The sequence below is a fragment of the Podarcis filfolensis genome (genome assembly GCF_964270895.1).
Source record: "Podarcis filfolensis genome assembly, chromosome: 16".
In the NCBI taxonomy this organism is placed as follows: Eukaryota; Metazoa; Chordata; class Lepidosauria; order Squamata; family Lacertidae; genus Podarcis; species Podarcis filfolensis.
In genome coordinates this window covers 3,532,943-3,550,804 of record NC_139620.1, presented here as the reverse complement: position 1 = coordinate 3,550,804, position 17,862 = coordinate 3,532,943, and the positions used below count along the sequence as shown (strand labels likewise).

At 48.3% G+C, this 17,862-nt stretch overlaps 1 protein-coding gene and 1 long non-coding RNA gene across 7 annotated transcripts in view; one reads left to right on the top strand and one right to left on the bottom strand.

The window, feature by feature from the left end:
- The window catches only part of SETDB1 (SET domain bifurcated histone lysine methyltransferase 1), a 36,270-nt gene extending 27,023 nt beyond the window's left edge, over positions 1–9,247 (bottom strand). For 2 of the 6 annotated variants that reach the window (XM_083590970.1, XM_083590973.1), the window contains exons 1-4: positions 8,969–9,099; positions 4,620–4,842; positions 2,134–2,297; positions 207–241 (exon numbers count right to left, since the gene is read on the bottom strand). In XM_083590970.1, the coding sequence (XP_083447096.1) occupies positions 207–241; positions 2,134–2,297; positions 4,620–4,834 (414 nt within the window). In that variant the 5' untranslated portion in view covers positions 4,835–4,842; positions 8,969–9,099. Of the gene's footprint in view, positions 1–206; positions 245–2,133; positions 2,298–4,619; positions 4,843–8,964 lie in introns of all 6 variants that reach the window. The other 4 variants (XM_083590971.1, XM_083590974.1, XM_083590969.1 and 1 more) reach the window with 4 other exon arrangements.
- Positions 9,248–9,373: 126 nt separating this feature from the next.
- LOC310750942 lies at positions 9,374–10,308 on the top strand. The gene is made up of 2 exons (XR_014542352.1): positions 9,374–9,614; positions 9,984–10,308. It is a non-coding gene; the product is annotated as an uncharacterized lncRNA (long non-coding RNA).
- The last annotated feature ends 7,554 nt before the right edge of the window (positions 10,309–17,862 follow it).

Genomic DNA, 17,862 nt, shown 5'->3' with positions numbered 1-17,862 from the left:
GGTTCAACCAGTCATCAAACCCAGACACCTCCCCTTTTGTGAACGCACATGCCTCTCCCTTGAACAAAGGAGTGCTGGAACCTTCAGTTCCCAGAGTTGGGGCCCCAGGCCCTGAGGGTAACTGCTGAAGCTGGGCAGGGTGCAGGGAAACATTTATCTATAAGATCTTGATACTCAGGTGATTTCCCACCACCCAAAAAACTCACCAACTTCTGATCCTTCGCCATTTTGTTACTTGCATCTGCTGTAATTAAAAAAAAGTTTAGATGTAAAAAAAAGCCCTTACTTCTAGGAAGTATCTATAAGCCTGCCACCCATTTCAGATGAGTTATAGTCAATTACAGTGGTACCTCGGGTTAAGAACTTAATTCGTTCCGGAGGTCCGTTCTTAACCTGAAACACCACTTTAGCTAATGGGGCCTCCCGCTGCCACCGCACGATTTCTGTTCTCATCCTGAAGCAAAGTTCTTAACCCGAGGTACTATTTCTGGGTTAGCGGAGTTTGTAACCTGAAGCGTATGTAACCTGAAGCATCTGTAACCCGAGGTACCACTGTATTGTGTGTGAGGGGGAATATGCACCTGATTTTTCAATATACATCCTCCACCCTCCCCATTCCGTTTCCCTTTAGTGCTGTGTTATTTACATTGTAAGCCTTGGGGCAGAGGATGTCTTTTTACCAATTGCTGCAAGCTGCTCTGGGAGCCTTTTTTGGCTGAATAGTGAACTAAAAAATAGTGAACTACAACCAGACATAACACGGACACTGGCACCAGAGCCTGCAATAAACCCAGATGCCAACTTTGCTGCCACATACACCCGGACAACACCATTACTGGCCCCAACAACATCACACATACCATCTCGGGACTATTCAATTGCTCATCGTCTAACATTGTATATGCCATCAAATGCCAACAGTGTCCTTCAGCTCTCTATATTGGACAAACAGGCCAAACCTTACGCCAAAGAATAAACGGACATAAATCGGACATCAAGAATCACAAGACAGAGAAACCAGTAGGAGAACACTTCAATCTCCCAGGACATTCTATACAAGATCTCAAAGTAGCTGTATTACTACAAAGGAATTTCAGAAATAGACTGGAAAGAGAAGCTGCTGAATTGCAACTCATTACCAAACTTAAAACCATGGAGAGACCTGGTCTGAACAAAGACATTGGATTCTTATCTCATTATACATGACAAAGCCATTTTTCACCTTCTCACCCCTTGCTTTTTCCTGTAAGACCTATTGCAGTCATTAAGAGTCGTCAACAGGCTCATCACAGCTATCTGCCAATCACCCATTCCCACCACCCTTCTGAGTAATACCACTCCCCACCTTCTCACTATATAGAAGGATCTGGCAACTTCTGTTTCAGTGTATCTGAAGAAGTGTGCATGCACACGAAAGCTCATACCAAGAACTTAGTTGGTCTTTAAGGTGCTACTGGAAGGAAATTTTTTTTTTTGTTTTGACTATGGCAGACCAACACGGCTACCTATCTGTAACTAAAAATGCTTTGTTTATCTATGCATATATTGTTGGCTTCCATCGGTCTCAAGAGACAGTGGAGTGTACCTCTGTGGATGAAGTCAAACCAATGCATTAGCAGCCCCTAAGCCCCGGGGCGCAAGCCTGGGCAATGTCTCAGGAGGTCCTGGGCTGCTCAGACAAGCCCCCCACTCCCCAGCCTCGCTGATGTGGTCCAAAGGAAAGCAGAGCAATACATTTGGCACCAGCTTGGCTGCAGGAGTTGCCAGGAGGAGGCGCACAAGGTGCCATCCTACCGTCTCTGGATTTGTGTAGGGTTTACGCCTTAGTCTTTTCTTCTCCCAAAGATATCCCGCAAGACAGCAGAGGTTTAGGATCAGAGTTTTCCTTCTCTTAGATGTGCTACCTTCCCAGGTTGGCGAACTCCACCTGCCCCTCGCTTCTATATGCATATAAGACATCAGAAGACATCTCAGAGCCTCGGGTCCTCCAGATGCTGCTGAACTACAACTCCCATCATCCTTAGCCTTCCAAGCATAGCTAGGGCTAATGAGAGTCAGTAGTTCAGCAACAGTTGGAGGACCAAAGATCCCCCACACCTGGTCTTTCTTGCTTGACTCCACCAGGCGCCTAACCTGAATCGATGCTCATGACGTCATCATCGTCGTCCTCATCAGGGATCTCGATCACTTCCATGGGCTTGGATGCAGCATCCTCTTCCTCCGAATCAGTCTCCAGGTACTCCAGGCCCAGGTTCGCATATATGTCCTTGACTAGAACTTCACATTCACCCACAGCCCTGTTGGGGTAGCAAGGAGCCAGAGAGAGAGAGAGGAAGAAGAGGAGGAGTTTGGATTTGATATCCCGCTTTATCACTACCCGAAGGAGTCTCAAAGCGGCTAACATTCTCCTTTCCCTTCCTCCCCCACAACAAACACTCTGTGAGGTGAGAGGGGCTGAGAGACTTCAGAGAAGTGTGACTAGCCCAAGGTCACCCAGCAGCTGCATGTGGAGGAACAGGGAATCGAACCCGGTTCCCCAGATTACGAGTCTACTGCTCTTAACCACTACACCACACCGGAGAAATGGGTGTGTTGGAGTATCAGACTATAGTTTGGAAGACGAGGGTTCGAATCCTCACTCAGCCATGAAGCTCACTGGATGTGATCTGGGGTGAGTCACTGCCTCTCAGCCCAACCTACCTTACAGAATACATGATAAAGCTATTTTTAGCCATCTCACCCCTTGCTTCTTCCTGTAAGACCAATTCTAGCACGTGCTAGGAGGAAGGCACGCTTGGCAAATCCACACCATGATCAGCTCCTGCCCAGAAACCAATGTCCCCACTGTGGAAGGATGTGTGGATCCAGAATTGGCCTCCACAGTCACTTACGGACTCACGGTTAAAACCAAGTTAATGGAAGACAATCTTACTCGGCTACGAGGGATCGCCAAAGAAGAAGACGACCAACTGCAGTCGTTAACAGTCGTCAACAGGTTTACCACACCTATCAGCCAATCACCCATTCCCACCACCCTTCTGAGTAATACCCCTCCCCACCCTCTCCCTATATATATAAGGGTCTGGTGACTTCTTTTTCAGTGTATCTGAAGAAGCATACATGCACACAAAATCTCATACCAATAACAAACTCAGTTGGTCTCTAAGGTGCTACTGGAAGGATTTTTTAAATTTTGTTTCGACTACGGCAGACCAACACGGCTACCTACCTGTAACTACCTTACAGGGTTGTTGAGGGGATTCAGTGAGATGGGGAAAAACTATGCACACCACCTCAAGGTGAGAGATAAATTCAACAAACAAACAAATAAGCTATTATGGGAGAACCAGCTTGTCAAGGAAACACAGAACCTTCTCTCACAAATGTTTTAGGTTTGCGGAGGTTTTCTGACCCTCCACTTTACTCCAAACCAAGATGCCCTCAAGGCAGCCTGCCATACACTTAAAACTAATACTCCAACTATGATCAAAAAGGCACCACAGAATCATAGTGGTGGAAGGGACCTGGGGATCGTCTGATCCAAAACCCTGCAATGCAGGAATATGCAGCTGTCCGTTACGGAGATCAGGCCTGCAACCTTGGCGTTATCAGCCCTGTGCTCCAGCCAACTGAGCTCCAACCTGAGAGCCAGTGTGGTGTAGTGGTTAAGAGCGGTGGACTCGTAATCTGGGGAACTGGGTTCGCGTCTCCGCTCCTCCACATGCAGCTGCTGGGTGACCTTGGGCCAGTCACACTTCTCTGAAGTCTCTCAGCCCCACTCACCTCATGGTGTGTTTGTTGTGGGGGAGGAAGGGAAAGGAGATTGTTAGCCGCTTTGAGACTCCTTCGGGTAGGGATAAAGCGGGATATCAAATCCAAACTCCTCCTCCAACAAAACAATACCCTTGCCTGAAAACTACCGTATTTTTCGCCCTATAGGACGCACTTTTTCCCCTCCAAAAATGAAGGGGAAATGTGTGTGCGTCCTATGGGGCAAATGCAGGCTTTCGCTGAAGCCTGGAGAGCGAGAGGGGTTGGTGCACACCGACTCCTCTCGCTCTCCAGGCTTCAGGCAGATATTCGCAAGCCTGGGGAGACCGGTGAGACTTCCCACCGGGCTCCCTAGGCTTGCAGATAGCAGCCTGTTCTGTGGGCTGGGGTCAGGGGAAGCTCGGGCTTCCCCCGCCCCAGCCACGTGCCTGGGGGGGGGGGAAATAATTTTTTTTTCTTTATTTCCCCCCAAAAAAACTAGGTGCGCCCTATGGGCCGGTGCGCCCTATGGGGCAAAAAATACGGTAAGTTAAGAAAACATTGGCAACAGAGCAAAATACAATAGGAAACAAAAACTCAAGAAATGATGAGCATAAAATTGGGGGGAGAAAATGGGACTCCAGCTCCCCTCAGCATGGCCAAAAGTCAGGAATACTGGGAGCTGCAACTGAGCAACATCTGGAGGGCCAGATGTTAGCCCCTCCAGCTTCAGAGACTGTCTTGCACAAGAGGGTCACGTATTCACTGCCAGAAGCTTTACACAGGCAATGCAAGCATTTTATAGCAATCAAACCAAACCTAAAATGGGGGGACGCTTTCATGCCTCCACACCCCGCCTTGCAACTTACTTCACAGCATTGTCCAGGAGAATGTCCACACGGGCCACTTCATCCTCCTTCTGCTTCACGGTCTCCGCCACTCCCTCCAGCTGCTTCTTCCGCTGCGCGATGCGCTCCGACTTTTCCAGCTCCTCATCAATCAGCTGCTTGAGATCCTCCAGGGAGATCCCGAGCTCCTCCAACACCTCTCGCTGCAGCTCCATCTCTGGGGACTCTGCCATCATGGCAGAAACTGAGGTTGTTCAAAAGAAGGAAGCGTTCAGATGTGGGCACCCAAAACATCGTTCAGCCCTTCCCCTCCTCTTCCCTACATTGTTCCCAGAAGCATTCAATTTAAAACACTGCCAACCATCTTAACCTCTCCATTCTTAAGGAAATCAGCCCTGAGTGCTCACTGGAAGGACAGATCCTGAAGCTGAGGCTCCAATACTTTGGCCACCTCATGAGAAGAGAAGACTCCCTGGAAAAGACCCTGATGTTGGGAAAGATGGAGGGCACAAGGAGAAGGGGACGACAGAGGACGAGATTGTGGGACACTATCAACATGAGTTTAACCAAACTGCGGGAAGCAGTGGAAGACAGGAGGGCCTGGCGTGCTCTGGTCCAGGGGGTCACGAAGAGGCGGACACGACTAAATGACTAAACAACAACAACAACAACCATCTGAAGAGGAAAGCACATATGTTTATATTTAATAAACTCATATAGGTTGCTTCTCAGGGAAATGGTCCTCCTGAAGGCGTTTATGAACTATAAACCAGCCATACGCAATGAAACCAAGCCAAATGGAATCCCATCGACTTATTTCGAACGGTATGTAAAGCCATCACAAACCAAACAACTGTAACTCAACCTGCTGGCATCAAGCTATGTGCAGCTTCTCTGTGTGTATACTGTATCTCCTCTCCTGACCCAATCAGGCAGTGAGAATGCCAGGCTGCTGGATCAGGCCAAAACCCCATCAAGTCCAGCATCCTATTCTCACAGCGGCCAACTTAATGCCGCTCGGAACCAAGCAAGTAGAGCCTAAGGACAAGAACACTCTCCCCACTTGCAATTCCCAACCACTGGCATTCAGAAGCACACTGCCTGCGACAATGGAGTGAGAGCGCAGCTGCTGTAGCCAGTAGCTACAGATGACCTTATTCGCCATGAATTTGTCCCATTCACTTTTCAAGCCATCCAAGCTGGCAGTCATCACTATTTGTCTGCTTCTTCACAGTTGGAGAACAAAAAAAGTAAATCGCTTTCCATAGCATTCTCCATTGTCTGTTTAACATAACTTGAATTTATTTATACCTGAAGGAGCGTCTCCACCCCCATCATTCTGCCCAGACACTGAGGTACAGCTCCGAGGGCCTTCTGGCGGTTCCCTCCCTGCGAGAAGCCAAGTTACAAGGAACCAGGCAGAGGGCCTTCTCAGTAGTGGCACCTGCCCTGTGGAACACCCTCCCATCAGACGTCAAAGAGAAAAACAACTACCAGACTTTTAGAAGACATCTGAAGGCAGCCCTGTTTAGGGAAGCTTTTAATGTTTAACAGACCATTGTATTTTAATATTTAATATTTTAAAACAGGGAAGTTTTTAATGTATGACATTTTAATGTATTTTAATCTTTGTTGGAAGCCGCCCAGAGCGGCTAGGGAAATCCAGCCAGATGGGCAGGGTATAAATAATAAATTATTATTACAGTGGTACCTCGGGTTAAGTACTTAATTCGTTCTGGAGGTCAGTTTTTAACCTGAAACAGTTCTTAACCTGAAGCACCACTTTAGCTAATGGGGCCTCCCGCTGCCGCCAGAGCAAGATTTCTGTTCTCATCCTGAAGCAAAGTTCTGAACCCGAGGTACTATTTCTGGGTTAGCGGACTCCGTAACCTGAAGCGTCTGTAACCCGAAGCGTATGTAACCCGAGGTACCACTGTATTATTATTATTATTATTATTATTATTATTATTATTATTATTACCTCTTGTGGAAGCAAATTCCATAATTTCTCTTTGTGGAAAAGTCCTTTCTTTTCACAGGAGATAATAATTCCTACCAACCTGGATGGATTTTAAAAAAGAGGACTGGGCAAATTCGTGGAGGAAGAGAGGTCCATCAATGGCTACTAGCCATGGTGGCTGTGCTCTACCACAAGTCGGAGGCAGCAATGCTTCTGAATACAATATGCGGGAAACCACTGAATAGGAAACGGGCTTGCTGGTTTCCCACAGGCATCTGGTTGGCCACTGTGAGAACAGGATGCTGGACTAGGTGGGTCAAAGGCCTTCTTATGTTCTTAAAGAACTGAAGTTTAAAACCAGAAAATATTTTAAACAATTACCTACATAAAACGCTTATCCCGGAAAATATTAACGACATTAATAGACCCATGTATCCCTCAAACACGGAGGGACACGGGTGGCACTGTGGGTTAAACCACAGAGCCTAGGACTTGCCGATCAGAAGGTCGGCGGTTTGAATCCCCGCGATGGAGTGAGCTCCCGTTGCTCGGTCCCAGCTCCTGCCAACCTAGCAGTTCAAAAGCACGTCAAAGTGCAAGTAGATAAATAGGTACCACTCCGGCGGGAAGGTAAACGGCGTTTCTGTGCGCTGCTCTGGTTCGCCAGAAGTGGCTTAGTCATGCTGGCCACATGACCCGGAAGCTGTACGCCGGCTCCCTCGGCCAATAAAGCGAGATGAGCGCCGCAATCCCAGAGTCGGTCACGACTGGACCTAATGGTCAGGGGTCCCTTTACCTTTACCTATCCCTCAAACACAGCCCCCGTTCTCTTTAGGGGATCACATCCCTTTGGAACAGCTCACACACTTGTCCCCCCACTAAGGGATCCAAGTATTCTCCACATTCAAGCTCTGTGTCTCTTCCAGCTATTCACATTCTGATGTAGGAAGCTTTCCTACCTGGGAAGTTCCTCTGCTCTAAGAGTATCAAAATTAAAAGACATGAAATTAAAAGTCACAAAATTAAAAGACGCCTGCTTCTTGGGAGAAAAGCAATGACAAACCTAGACAGCATCTTAAAAAGCAGAGACATCACCTTGCCCACAAAGGTCCGTATAGTTAAAGCCATGGTTTTCCCAGTAGTGATGTATGGAAGTGAGAGCTGGACCATAAAGAAGACCGATCGCCGAAGAATGGATGCTTTTGAATTCTGGTGCTGGAGGAGACTCTTAAGAGTCCCATGGACTGCAAGAAGAGCAAACCTCTCCATTCTGAAGGAAATCAGCCCTGAGTGCTCACTGGAAGGACAGATCCCGAAGCTGAGGCTCTAAGACTTTGGCCACCTCATGAGAAGAGAAGACTCCCTGGAAAAGACCCTGATGCTGGGAAAGATGGAGGGCACAAGGAGAAGGGGACAACAGAGGACGAGATGGTGGGACAGTGTTCTTGAAGCTACCAGCATGAGTTTGATCAAACTGCGGGAGGCAGTGGAAGACAGGAGTGCCTGGCGTGCTCTGGTCCAGGGGGTCACGAAGAGTCGGACACGACTAAACAACTAAACAACAGCAAGAGTAATGGTCCCCTGGGCTGGCCCTTTCCTCCCTAACCCCTAATTCCACCTACTCTTAACCCCCACATGCCATTTAGCCCTAAACAGATGCAACCACCTTGCCCCAGCAATACACCCTCTAAGAAAGATGCACCCCTATTCAAGCCTTCTCTCATTCAGCCTCCCTCTTTCGCACACAAACACCCCGGTATCCATGCCTCTGAAAGAGGCACCCACTCCCACCCAGACGTCGACCACCCCTTCTCAAATCCGGCCTTTCCCTAAACCCCTTTGGCTTTCGTGAGCATGCCAACGTCTTTCCCCAACAACCTGCACCTCTAACAGAAGGGCGCCCCCCCAAGTCAAGCCCTCTCCACAATTTGTAGCCCTCACAAACCCCCAAGTTCAGTCTGTCCCACTCACTTTTGAAGGCATGTCCCAGTCTCACCATTCAAGACCCCCCATCCCCAAATTTCTCACCATTCAAGACCCCCCATCCCCAAATTCACCCCCCAATCTGCAGCCCCCACCCCAAATCCAGCCCCCTGCCCACCTTTTAAGGCCTACACCAGTCTTAACATGCAGGGGGCCCCCAATTCTGCTCCCCCAATTCAGCCCCTTCTTATTCACCCCCCCCATAATAAAGTCCCTCCCCTTGCCTGACAGACAGGCCCCTCCCCCCCTTTGTAGCCCACCCCCAAGTTCAGTCTGTCCCACTCACTTTTGAAGGCATGCCCCAGTCTCACCACTCAAGACCCCCCATCCCCAAATTCACCCCCCAATCTGCAGCCCCCACCCCAAATCCAGGCCCCTCCCCCCTTTCTAGCCCCCCTTCCCAAAGCTCCAGCCCCCCCATACCTACCTCTCCCCTCCCCCCCTGAGGGGCCAAAGAAAAGGGGGGGAATTATTTTCCTTGGAACCAACTCAGCCTTCAGGAGAGGGCACTTTAGGAAGGACCGGAAGCCCGGCCAACGTGCTTCCGGGGGCGGGGCCACCTCGCATAGCCCGAGGCTCTTTCTTTTAGGCCACACCCACCGAGCGGCCGGTCAGCAGCTGTGCGCATGCGTGGCTGGAAGGCGGTTGCCGGGAGGAGATGGCGAGGCAGAGGCCGGGAAGCTTCTCACGACTACGCATGCGCCTCGGGAAAGAGGCCCGCCCCGCCGCTGTTTGGGCTTAGCGCGCATGCGCGGCGCAGCAAGAGCACTTGCCTAGGGAGGAAGACGGCTTGGGATGCTCAATTGGGAAGCGGGAGGCGGAAATGCGCATGCGCCACGGCGGTTGCATGTCTTTTTTCTTTTAAAGGGCCAGTGGCCTATTTTCCCCACTTCAACTCTTCACTGGGATTTGTGCAACTTTTATTTAAAAAATAAAACCCATCGACACAATCTCGTTATGATGACGAGGAGGATTTAAGCGGCCCCACCCTCCTTTTCTCCAGGTATCTCAAGATGCAAAAAATGAACAGGAAACCATAAATCACCCCAGAGTCAAGAAGTGTGACTTTTTAGGTAGGAATTTAGTTTTATATTAAGATAATCAGGTTTGTTTTCGGTGGGTGGGTGAGGTAGATATGAATATACATGCGAGCAGTTTCACACCAAGAGGGAAGCTGTAAATCTGCGGGTGAAGGGCGGTATACAAATTGAATGAATGAATGAATGAAAACCCTTCGTGACCAGCAGTCAAAATAATAATTTTCTTCCAAGAGAACCAATACATGTCCACTGAAGCTCTCCATTCATTCTGCTGCACTTTTCACAGCATGAGAGTACATTCTGCACAAAAGTGAGGGTTTTTCCTCCCCCTTTGACATGAAAGGAAGAAAACCCAGAAGGTACAGCCTAACCTCCTCCCCTCCTGAGCAGCTTTTCTTACAGCACAAGGCGAAGCAAGTTTACTCCAAAGGAAACAAGCATCCTTTCACTTTCCAAGGGTCGTGGGAACTGCAGTGAGGGGCTGCCTTGGATAACATCAGGGCACTTTCACAGCACAGTGTCAGAGGCCTTGAACTCTGCACTCGGCATGGATTTGTATCTCAGCCTTCAACCTGGCGCCCTCGAGGTGTTTTGTACTACAACTCCCACCAGCCCACCCAGATAGCATGGCTGTTTTGAACCTCAGCTCCCAGGAAACAGGGCTGTGCTGATGGCTTGCTATAAGGCAGCATTCCGTGTTCCCATTAAATCAGCCCTTTATTCAGAATCATGAGGACTGGAATCTTCATTTACCGGTATATTTCAGGATGAGCACTTGCTTGGCAAGCAGAAGGTCCCAAAGAATCTAGGAATCTAGATAGACTGCCTCTGGACCTGGAGGTTCCCCCGAAGGACAGAAGAAGAGCTGAATCTAGTCCAGCATCTTGTTCTCATATTGGCCAACCAGATGCCTGTGGAAAACTCACAAACAGGACCTGAGCATAACAGCACCCTCTCCCCTGTAGTTTCCAGCAACTGGGACTTGTGGCTCATAGCCATTGATAACCTTATCATTCATGGGCTCAGAAAAAGCTCAATATGGAGGCCAAATGGCCGAAATATTGGGAAATTTTGGAGCAAGAAGGAGACAAATTGAAATTGCAGAGTTTTGAGAAATTAAAAGATAAAGTGCGAGACTGGCTTCACTATTATCAAATAAGGGAGGCTTACAATTTGGACAAAAAAAATAGCTTCCAGGTGGAAAAATCAAAATTGGAAACAGAACTGTTAGATCCCAAAACTAAGATACTTTCAAGAATGTATAACTTGCTGTTGAAATGGAATACTCAGGATGAAACGGTTAAATCTGCTATGATTAAATGAGCACAAGATGTTGGACATAACATTATGTTTGCTGACTGGGAACAGTTGTGGACCACAGGTATGAAATTTACGGCATGTAATGCCTTAAGAGAGAATATTATGAAAATGATATATAGGTGGTACATGACACCAGTCAAGCTTGCAAAAATCTATCATTTGCCCGATAATAAATGTTGGAAATGTAAAGAAAATGAAGGTACATTCTTTCACCTTTGGTGGACGTGCCCAAAGATTAAGGCTTTCTGGGAGATGATCTATAATGAAATGAAAAAGGTATTTAAATATACCTTCCTGAAGAAACCAGAGGCCTTTCTCCTGGGCATAGTCGGCCAATTGGTGTCAAAGAAGGATAGAACTTTCTTTATGTATGCTACAACAGCAGCAAGAATACTCATCGCAAAGTATTGGAAGACACAAGATTTACCCACCCTGGAAGAGTGGCAGATGAAGGTGATGGACTATATGGAACTGGCGGAAATGACTGGCAGAATCCGAGACCAGGGAGAAGAGTCGGTGGAAGAAGATTGGAAGAAATTTAAAGACTATCTGCAGAAATATTGTAAAATTAATGAATGTTAAAATGATGTTGGATCGAAATTAAGTGGCATTAACAACAAGGCCAATAAGAATATGTAAAAATGGACTGATAATGGATGAAAATATACAGTTATAATATGTTAAGATATAGAGTTAAGTTAAATGAAAGAGGGTAAGGATTTGCTGAACTGACTATGTGAACGGGAATACAAAAAAGGGAGGTGTGAGGAGGTCAAGGAAACAAGCAAACGAGCTTAAAGATATGAAAAAAAATGGATTTGTTTTTAACTTTTTCTACTTATTTCTTTTTTGTATTTTGTATTTTTTTTTCCTTTTATGTATTTTTGTATTTTTTGTATTTTTTCTTTTTTTTCTTGTCTTCTTTTTATTCTGTTAATTTTTGCTTTTTGTAAAATCCTAATAAACATCTTATATATATATATATATAAAAAGATAACCTTATCATTCATGAATTTGCCCAGTCTCTCCAGGTTGGCAAAGGCTGGCATATGCTCCCACCACCACCCTCAAAAGGACCGAAACCGTTTCCAAACATTTCAACAAGACTTTAAAGTGGAAATCTTCCTCCAAGGCTGCATGTGTATCAGAACTATTTTTCAACTGTTTATACGTTTAGAATAGTTTTTTTAATAGTGTTACACACACAGCAGCTTTTAATTGTTTTCATATCCACGAAACCAGGAAAGTGGAACTGTTTTATTCCCTGCAGGTTCCTGGAGGACAGTCCTGGAGTGGCTCTTCCTCTCTTGCAAGTAGGTTTTACGATTGTACAGTGGTACCTCGGGTTACGAACTTAATTCATTCCGGAGGCCCCTTCTTAACCCGAAACTGTTCTTAACCTGAGGTACCAATTTAGCTAATGGGGGCTCCTGCTGCCGCGCGATTTCTATTCTCAACCCGAGGTACTACTTCCAGGTTAGCAGAGTCTGTAACCCAAAGTATTTGTAACCTGAACTGTTTGTAACCTGAGGTACCACTGTATACTGTTTTACAATTGTATACAGTGGTACTTCGGGTTACGTACGCTTCAGGTTACATACGCTTCAGGTTACAGACTTCGCTAACCCAGAAATAGTGCTTCAGGTTAAGAACTTTGCTTCAGGATGAGAACAGAAATCAGGCTCCGGCAGCAGCAGGAGGCCCCATTAGCTAAAGTGGTCTTCAGGTTAAGAACAGTTTCAGGTTAAGTACGGACCTCCGGAACGAATTAAGTACTTAACCTGAGGTATCACTGTATTTGATTGCAACCCATGCTGGGAATCTGTCCGGGAACCAAATCAGCCAGAGGGCAGATCCACACTGTACATTTAAAGTACACTCAATGCACATTTTTTAAAAAACCATGAATTCCTCCAAAGGATCTTGGGAACTATAGTATGTTCAGGGGGCTGGAAATTGTAGCTCGGAGAGGAAGAAGAATGGCAGTTTCCTAGAATTCTTTGGGAAAGTCGTGCTTTAAATGTCTGGCGTGGATCTGACGTCAGACAATGCATGTTGTCCTGAGCTTTCCATTGCTTCATGGAACAGAGGAGAACGACTATGAGAATCATGGAATCAAAGGATCATAGAGTTGGAAGGAATCCAGATGGTCCAGTCCAGCAGTGGAGCAACCAAGAGTTAGGATCAATACTGTTAAGCATCTGCTTTCCTTCCACCCTCATTTTCCACCTCCACCTGGTCTGTCCCCATCATGCGCTGCTGCGTGCTGATGGACGCTGTCAGTCAAGCTGCTCCTCCTCCCAAGTCGAGGTGGGGATGGCAGTGTAGGGGTCCACGATGAGCTTTGCACAGCGCACCATCATGAGCATCAAGAAGAAGCACATGAGCGAGAGGAAGCCGATGCAGATCCCCTTGTCCACATCCACGAAGGTCTCTGGCGTGGGATTCTCCATGGGGCCGGCGTGTCAGCCTGCTTCTCAGCAGCCGGGCAAAAGCATGTCTGCTCACCTGTGGGGAGAGAGAGGCAGCATGGTGTGGGGCCACCTGGGTTCAGACCCCCGGCTGTACATTGGGGGGGGGGGGGAAATCATAGAATTGTACAGTTCCAACCCCTTGCAATGCAGGAATCTTTTGCTAAGTGTGGGGCTCAAACCCATGACCCTGAAATTAAGAGTCTCTACCCACTGAGTTAGGGACATGGGTGGCGCTGTGGTCTAAACCACGGAGCCTCTTGGGCTTGCCGATCGGATGGTCGGCGGTTCGAATCCCCGCAAGGGGTGAGCTCCCATTGCTCGGTCCCTGCTCTTGCCAACCGAGCAGTTCGAAAGCACGTCAAAGTGCAAGTAGATAAATAGGTACCGTTCCAGCGGGAAGGTAAGCGGCGTTTCCATGCGCTGCTCTGGTTCGCCAGAAGCGGCTTGGTCATGCTGGCCACATGATCGGAAGCTGTATGCCGGCTCCCTCAGCCAGTGAAGCGAGATGAGCGCCGCAACCCCAGAGTCGTCCGCAACTGGACCTAACGGTCAGGGGTCCCTTTACCTTTACATACCGACTGAGCTATCATATTTCAGGCATGTGGGACACCCAGCCATCCAGATGGTGCTGAACTACAACTCCCATCAGCCCTCGGAAGCCAGAAGACAGGGAGGATGGGATATGTAGTTCAGCAACATCTGAAATGCCAAGTGACACCCCCAGAACCCCTGCACTTGTTATATTTAGAATCTTAGAACAGAAGGGTTCAAAGGAACACCAGAGGCCATTTTGTCCAACCATTTGGCCACCCAAGCTCTGATTAAAAACTTCCCAAGGCCAGTACTGAAAAGGCTCTGGCTCTGGTTGAGGCCAGCCTAACCTCCCTGTGGCCCGGGATCTCCAAGATGTTTTTGTTTGAAGACCGTAAGGTCCTCCGTGGGACATACCAGGAGAGGCGGTCCCGTAGGTATGAGGGTCCTAAGCTGTATAGAGCTTTAAAGGTTAAAACCAGCACCTTAAACCTGATCCTGTACTCCACCGGGAGCCAGTGCAGCTGGTATAGCACCGGGTGAATGTGATCCCGCGGCGAGGACCCCGTAAGGAGTCTCACCACAGCATTCTGCACCCGCTGGAGTTTCTGGGTCAGTCTCAAGGGCAGCCCCACGTAGAGTGAGTTACAATAATCCAGTCTGGAGGTGACCGTCACGTGGATCACTGTGGTGAGGTCAAACAAAAGACACTGCAGATGCAGGGGAGACAGAGAAGTGGTACGAAGTCAACCGGATTTGGCTCCTACCGTACGTTTGGAATCTGACGACACAGAGACGTCCCTTGTAAGTTGGCAAAAGATCTGCTGGTTATCCTCCGCAGCTGGTCTTAACCACTGGGCAGCTCCAGTTCCCCTCTGCTGTAGCCCAAAGGTCTCATGAATACTTCATCAAGTTGGGGTGGCATCACGTTTCAAATGCTCCCGGTAATGAGAGCGACATGATCCCTCATCCATTAAATTGTACCCACAGTCACTCAGCCAGCATATCTTTCCATGTGGGGTTTCTTTTCCTGTACAGTGCAGTACCTTGGTTCTCAAACTTAATCCGTTCCGGAAGTCTGTTCCAAAACCAAGGTGTGCTTACCCATAGAGAGTAATGCAAAATGGATTAATCAGTTCCAGACTTTTAAAAACAACACCCAAAGCAGCAATTTAACATGAATTTTACCATCTAACGGGACCATTGATCCATAAAAGGAAAGCAATAAACAATGTACTGCCAGTCAGTCAATCAGTCAGTCAATCAATCAATCAGTAGCTGAACTGGGTTCCACACAGTCACAAAAACAAAACAAAAAGAGCCGCAAAAACAGACAGACCTCAGCGTAACACTCGAAACGGAAGCGTGGCACCCAAAACGGAGCACGTTCGGCTTCCAAAAAAAAGTTCGCAAACCAGAACGCTTACTTCCAGGTTTGCAGTGTTTGGGTTCGAAGTTGTTTGAGTACCAAGGCGTTTGAGAAGCAAGGTACCACTGTATGGGCAGAGGGGACAGCTGAGGAACAGGCCAGGTTCCGGCCCCACCACCCTGCTCGAGGGTCCTGCATCGCGGGGGGTTAGGCTAGATGACCCTTGGGGTCCCATTGAAATAAAAAACTAAGGTCTTATATATATAATAAATGTTCGTGGATTTCCCAGGCAAACACGTACATAAATGTATGGGCCACATGTCTGAGGCAGCACAGGAGGGCAGTCCTGGAGCCATTTTGGCTTCCAAACTAACCAAATGTTTTCTCTGCAAGGTCGAAGGAAAAGGTAAAAGACTCCCCACTGTCTTTTCATTCACAAAACCTGTCTTAAGGGTATGTCTGTATGAATAGGGTGAGCCTGTGACCTGGCTCAGGAACTAAATATTTGTCACTACAAAAGACTGGCCAGGCTCCCCAGGGTATCCAATCAAGTAAGCATTAAGAAGTAACCTGCCAGACAGGAGATAAATGACAGGAGATAAACAACGCACTCAGATTTCTGCTGTAGACCGCCCTTTCTGTGATGTATGTATGATGTTTCTGGGGGTGGTCTTGGACTCCAGGGCGGGCAATTTAAAATGTCTATATAAGGTCGGGCACACCTTGGTTCTGGTTCCTCCTCCTTCTGCGGGTGAGGGGAGCACCCTGTCGCAACAGTTCAATAAAGATCAGCCTTACTAGCTGCTTTGCTTCTCAATATTCTCTGGTTGGCCTGTTATTTTCTCCGACTGATGGAGAACCTGCAAAGGACTCTATAAGGGCTCTTGTGTTCCCCATAAGGGAATAAGGGAAGATTTTCATTTATTACAGAGTCCAACTCTACAGTTCTGTGCTTCTGTCAGTATCATGAGGAGCCAGGCACAGCCTTGGAAGGTGAAGGTGTCATTAAGATCAAGGGTGAGGAATCTTTTTTTTGCAGGGTGAGGGCAGCAGCATCCTCTGACCAGCAACTTTCTGAGGGCCACATGCAGATGGCGGGCGGAGCAAAAGGTGTGAGTCTTTGTACAGAAGGCTACCTTAGAGTCACATGAAAGTCACAGGTTTCTCTCTGCTCAGGTGAGGAAGAAGCATTGCCACACTTCCAAGAACACATTCTGAACAGGGCAAAAGTGCTCTAGGAGGGTGCAAAGCCAAAAAGGGGTTTGGCCTGGAAAGAGTCTCAGAGCAGAGAAAGCCCAGCCTTGAAGTTCCAGTTCCCTGATTCAAATGACATAGCCTCTAAACATGTGCAGAGTGCATTCGCAGCAGGACTGAGGACTTGCTGATGCAACCAAGACTCAGGGTTGTTATTCTAGGCGTGCTGGCTTGAGATAGCCACTCCTTTGAGGTTGGCTCAGATGTCATGCTTGTCCCTGTGTACCAGAACTCGCTGCAATGAAAAGGACTGGCAGTAGGAGCAGGACAGATCAGAGAATGGAACCTCTGTGTGATTTCACCTACATTTCATCCAAGCTAGTGCCTACAGGTTAGGGACGTGGGTGGCGCTGTGGGTTAAACCACAGAGCCTAGGACTTGCTGATCAGAAGGTTGGCAGTTCGAATCCCTGGAATGGGGTGAGCCAGTGGCGTAGCGTGGGTTGTCAGCACCCGGGGCAAGGCAAGTAATTTGCGCCCCCTAGCCCGTGGATTTGCGCCCCCTAACCCTAACCCCCAGATGTTGCGCCCGGTGCGGTCGGCCCCCCCTGCACCCCCCACACTACGCCACTGGGGTGAGCTCCCGTTGCTCGGTCCCAGCTCCTGCCAACCTAGCAGTTCGAAAGCACGTCAAAGTGCAAGTAGATAAATAGGTACCGCTCCGGCGGGAAGGTAAACGGCGTTTCCGTGCGCTGCTCTGGTTTGCCAGAAGCGGCTTAGTCCTGCTGGCCACATGACCCGGAAGCTGTACGCCGGCTCCCTCGGCCAGTAAAGCGAGATGAGCGCCACAACCCCAGAGTTGGCCATGACTGGACCTAATGGTCAGGGGTCCCTTTACCTAGTGCCTACAGGTTAGACTTGGGACTTGTAGTCCAAGAACACTGGAAGGGCGGCAGCTTCCCCGTTGCTGGTTAATAACGAAGCTCTGAAAGTAGTTTGTACAGACCATGCATTTAAAGCACACACCCCACAATCCTGAGAACCATAGTTTATGCCGCAGCACTACAGTTCCCAGCACCCTTAAGAAACGACTGCTCCCAGGGTTCTTTGGGGAAACTCCTGTGCTTTAAATGTGGGTCTTCCAGCAGTTAGGACACCGAGCAGCACTTTTGTCCTCAGCCCAGCTGTAGAACTGGAGAGCTGAAGGGAGCCACACTCTGCTGCTGACCAGGCTACCATGGGGAGTGGTGTGGGGAGGGAGGAGCTAGCCCCATTCTGTCCACCAGGGAAGGAGCAGCTATTTCACTGCTCACTTTCCTCTTCCTACCCCAGTCCATTTTCTTTATACGCCGGCTCCCTCGGCCAGTAAAGCGAGATGAGTGCTGCAACCCCAG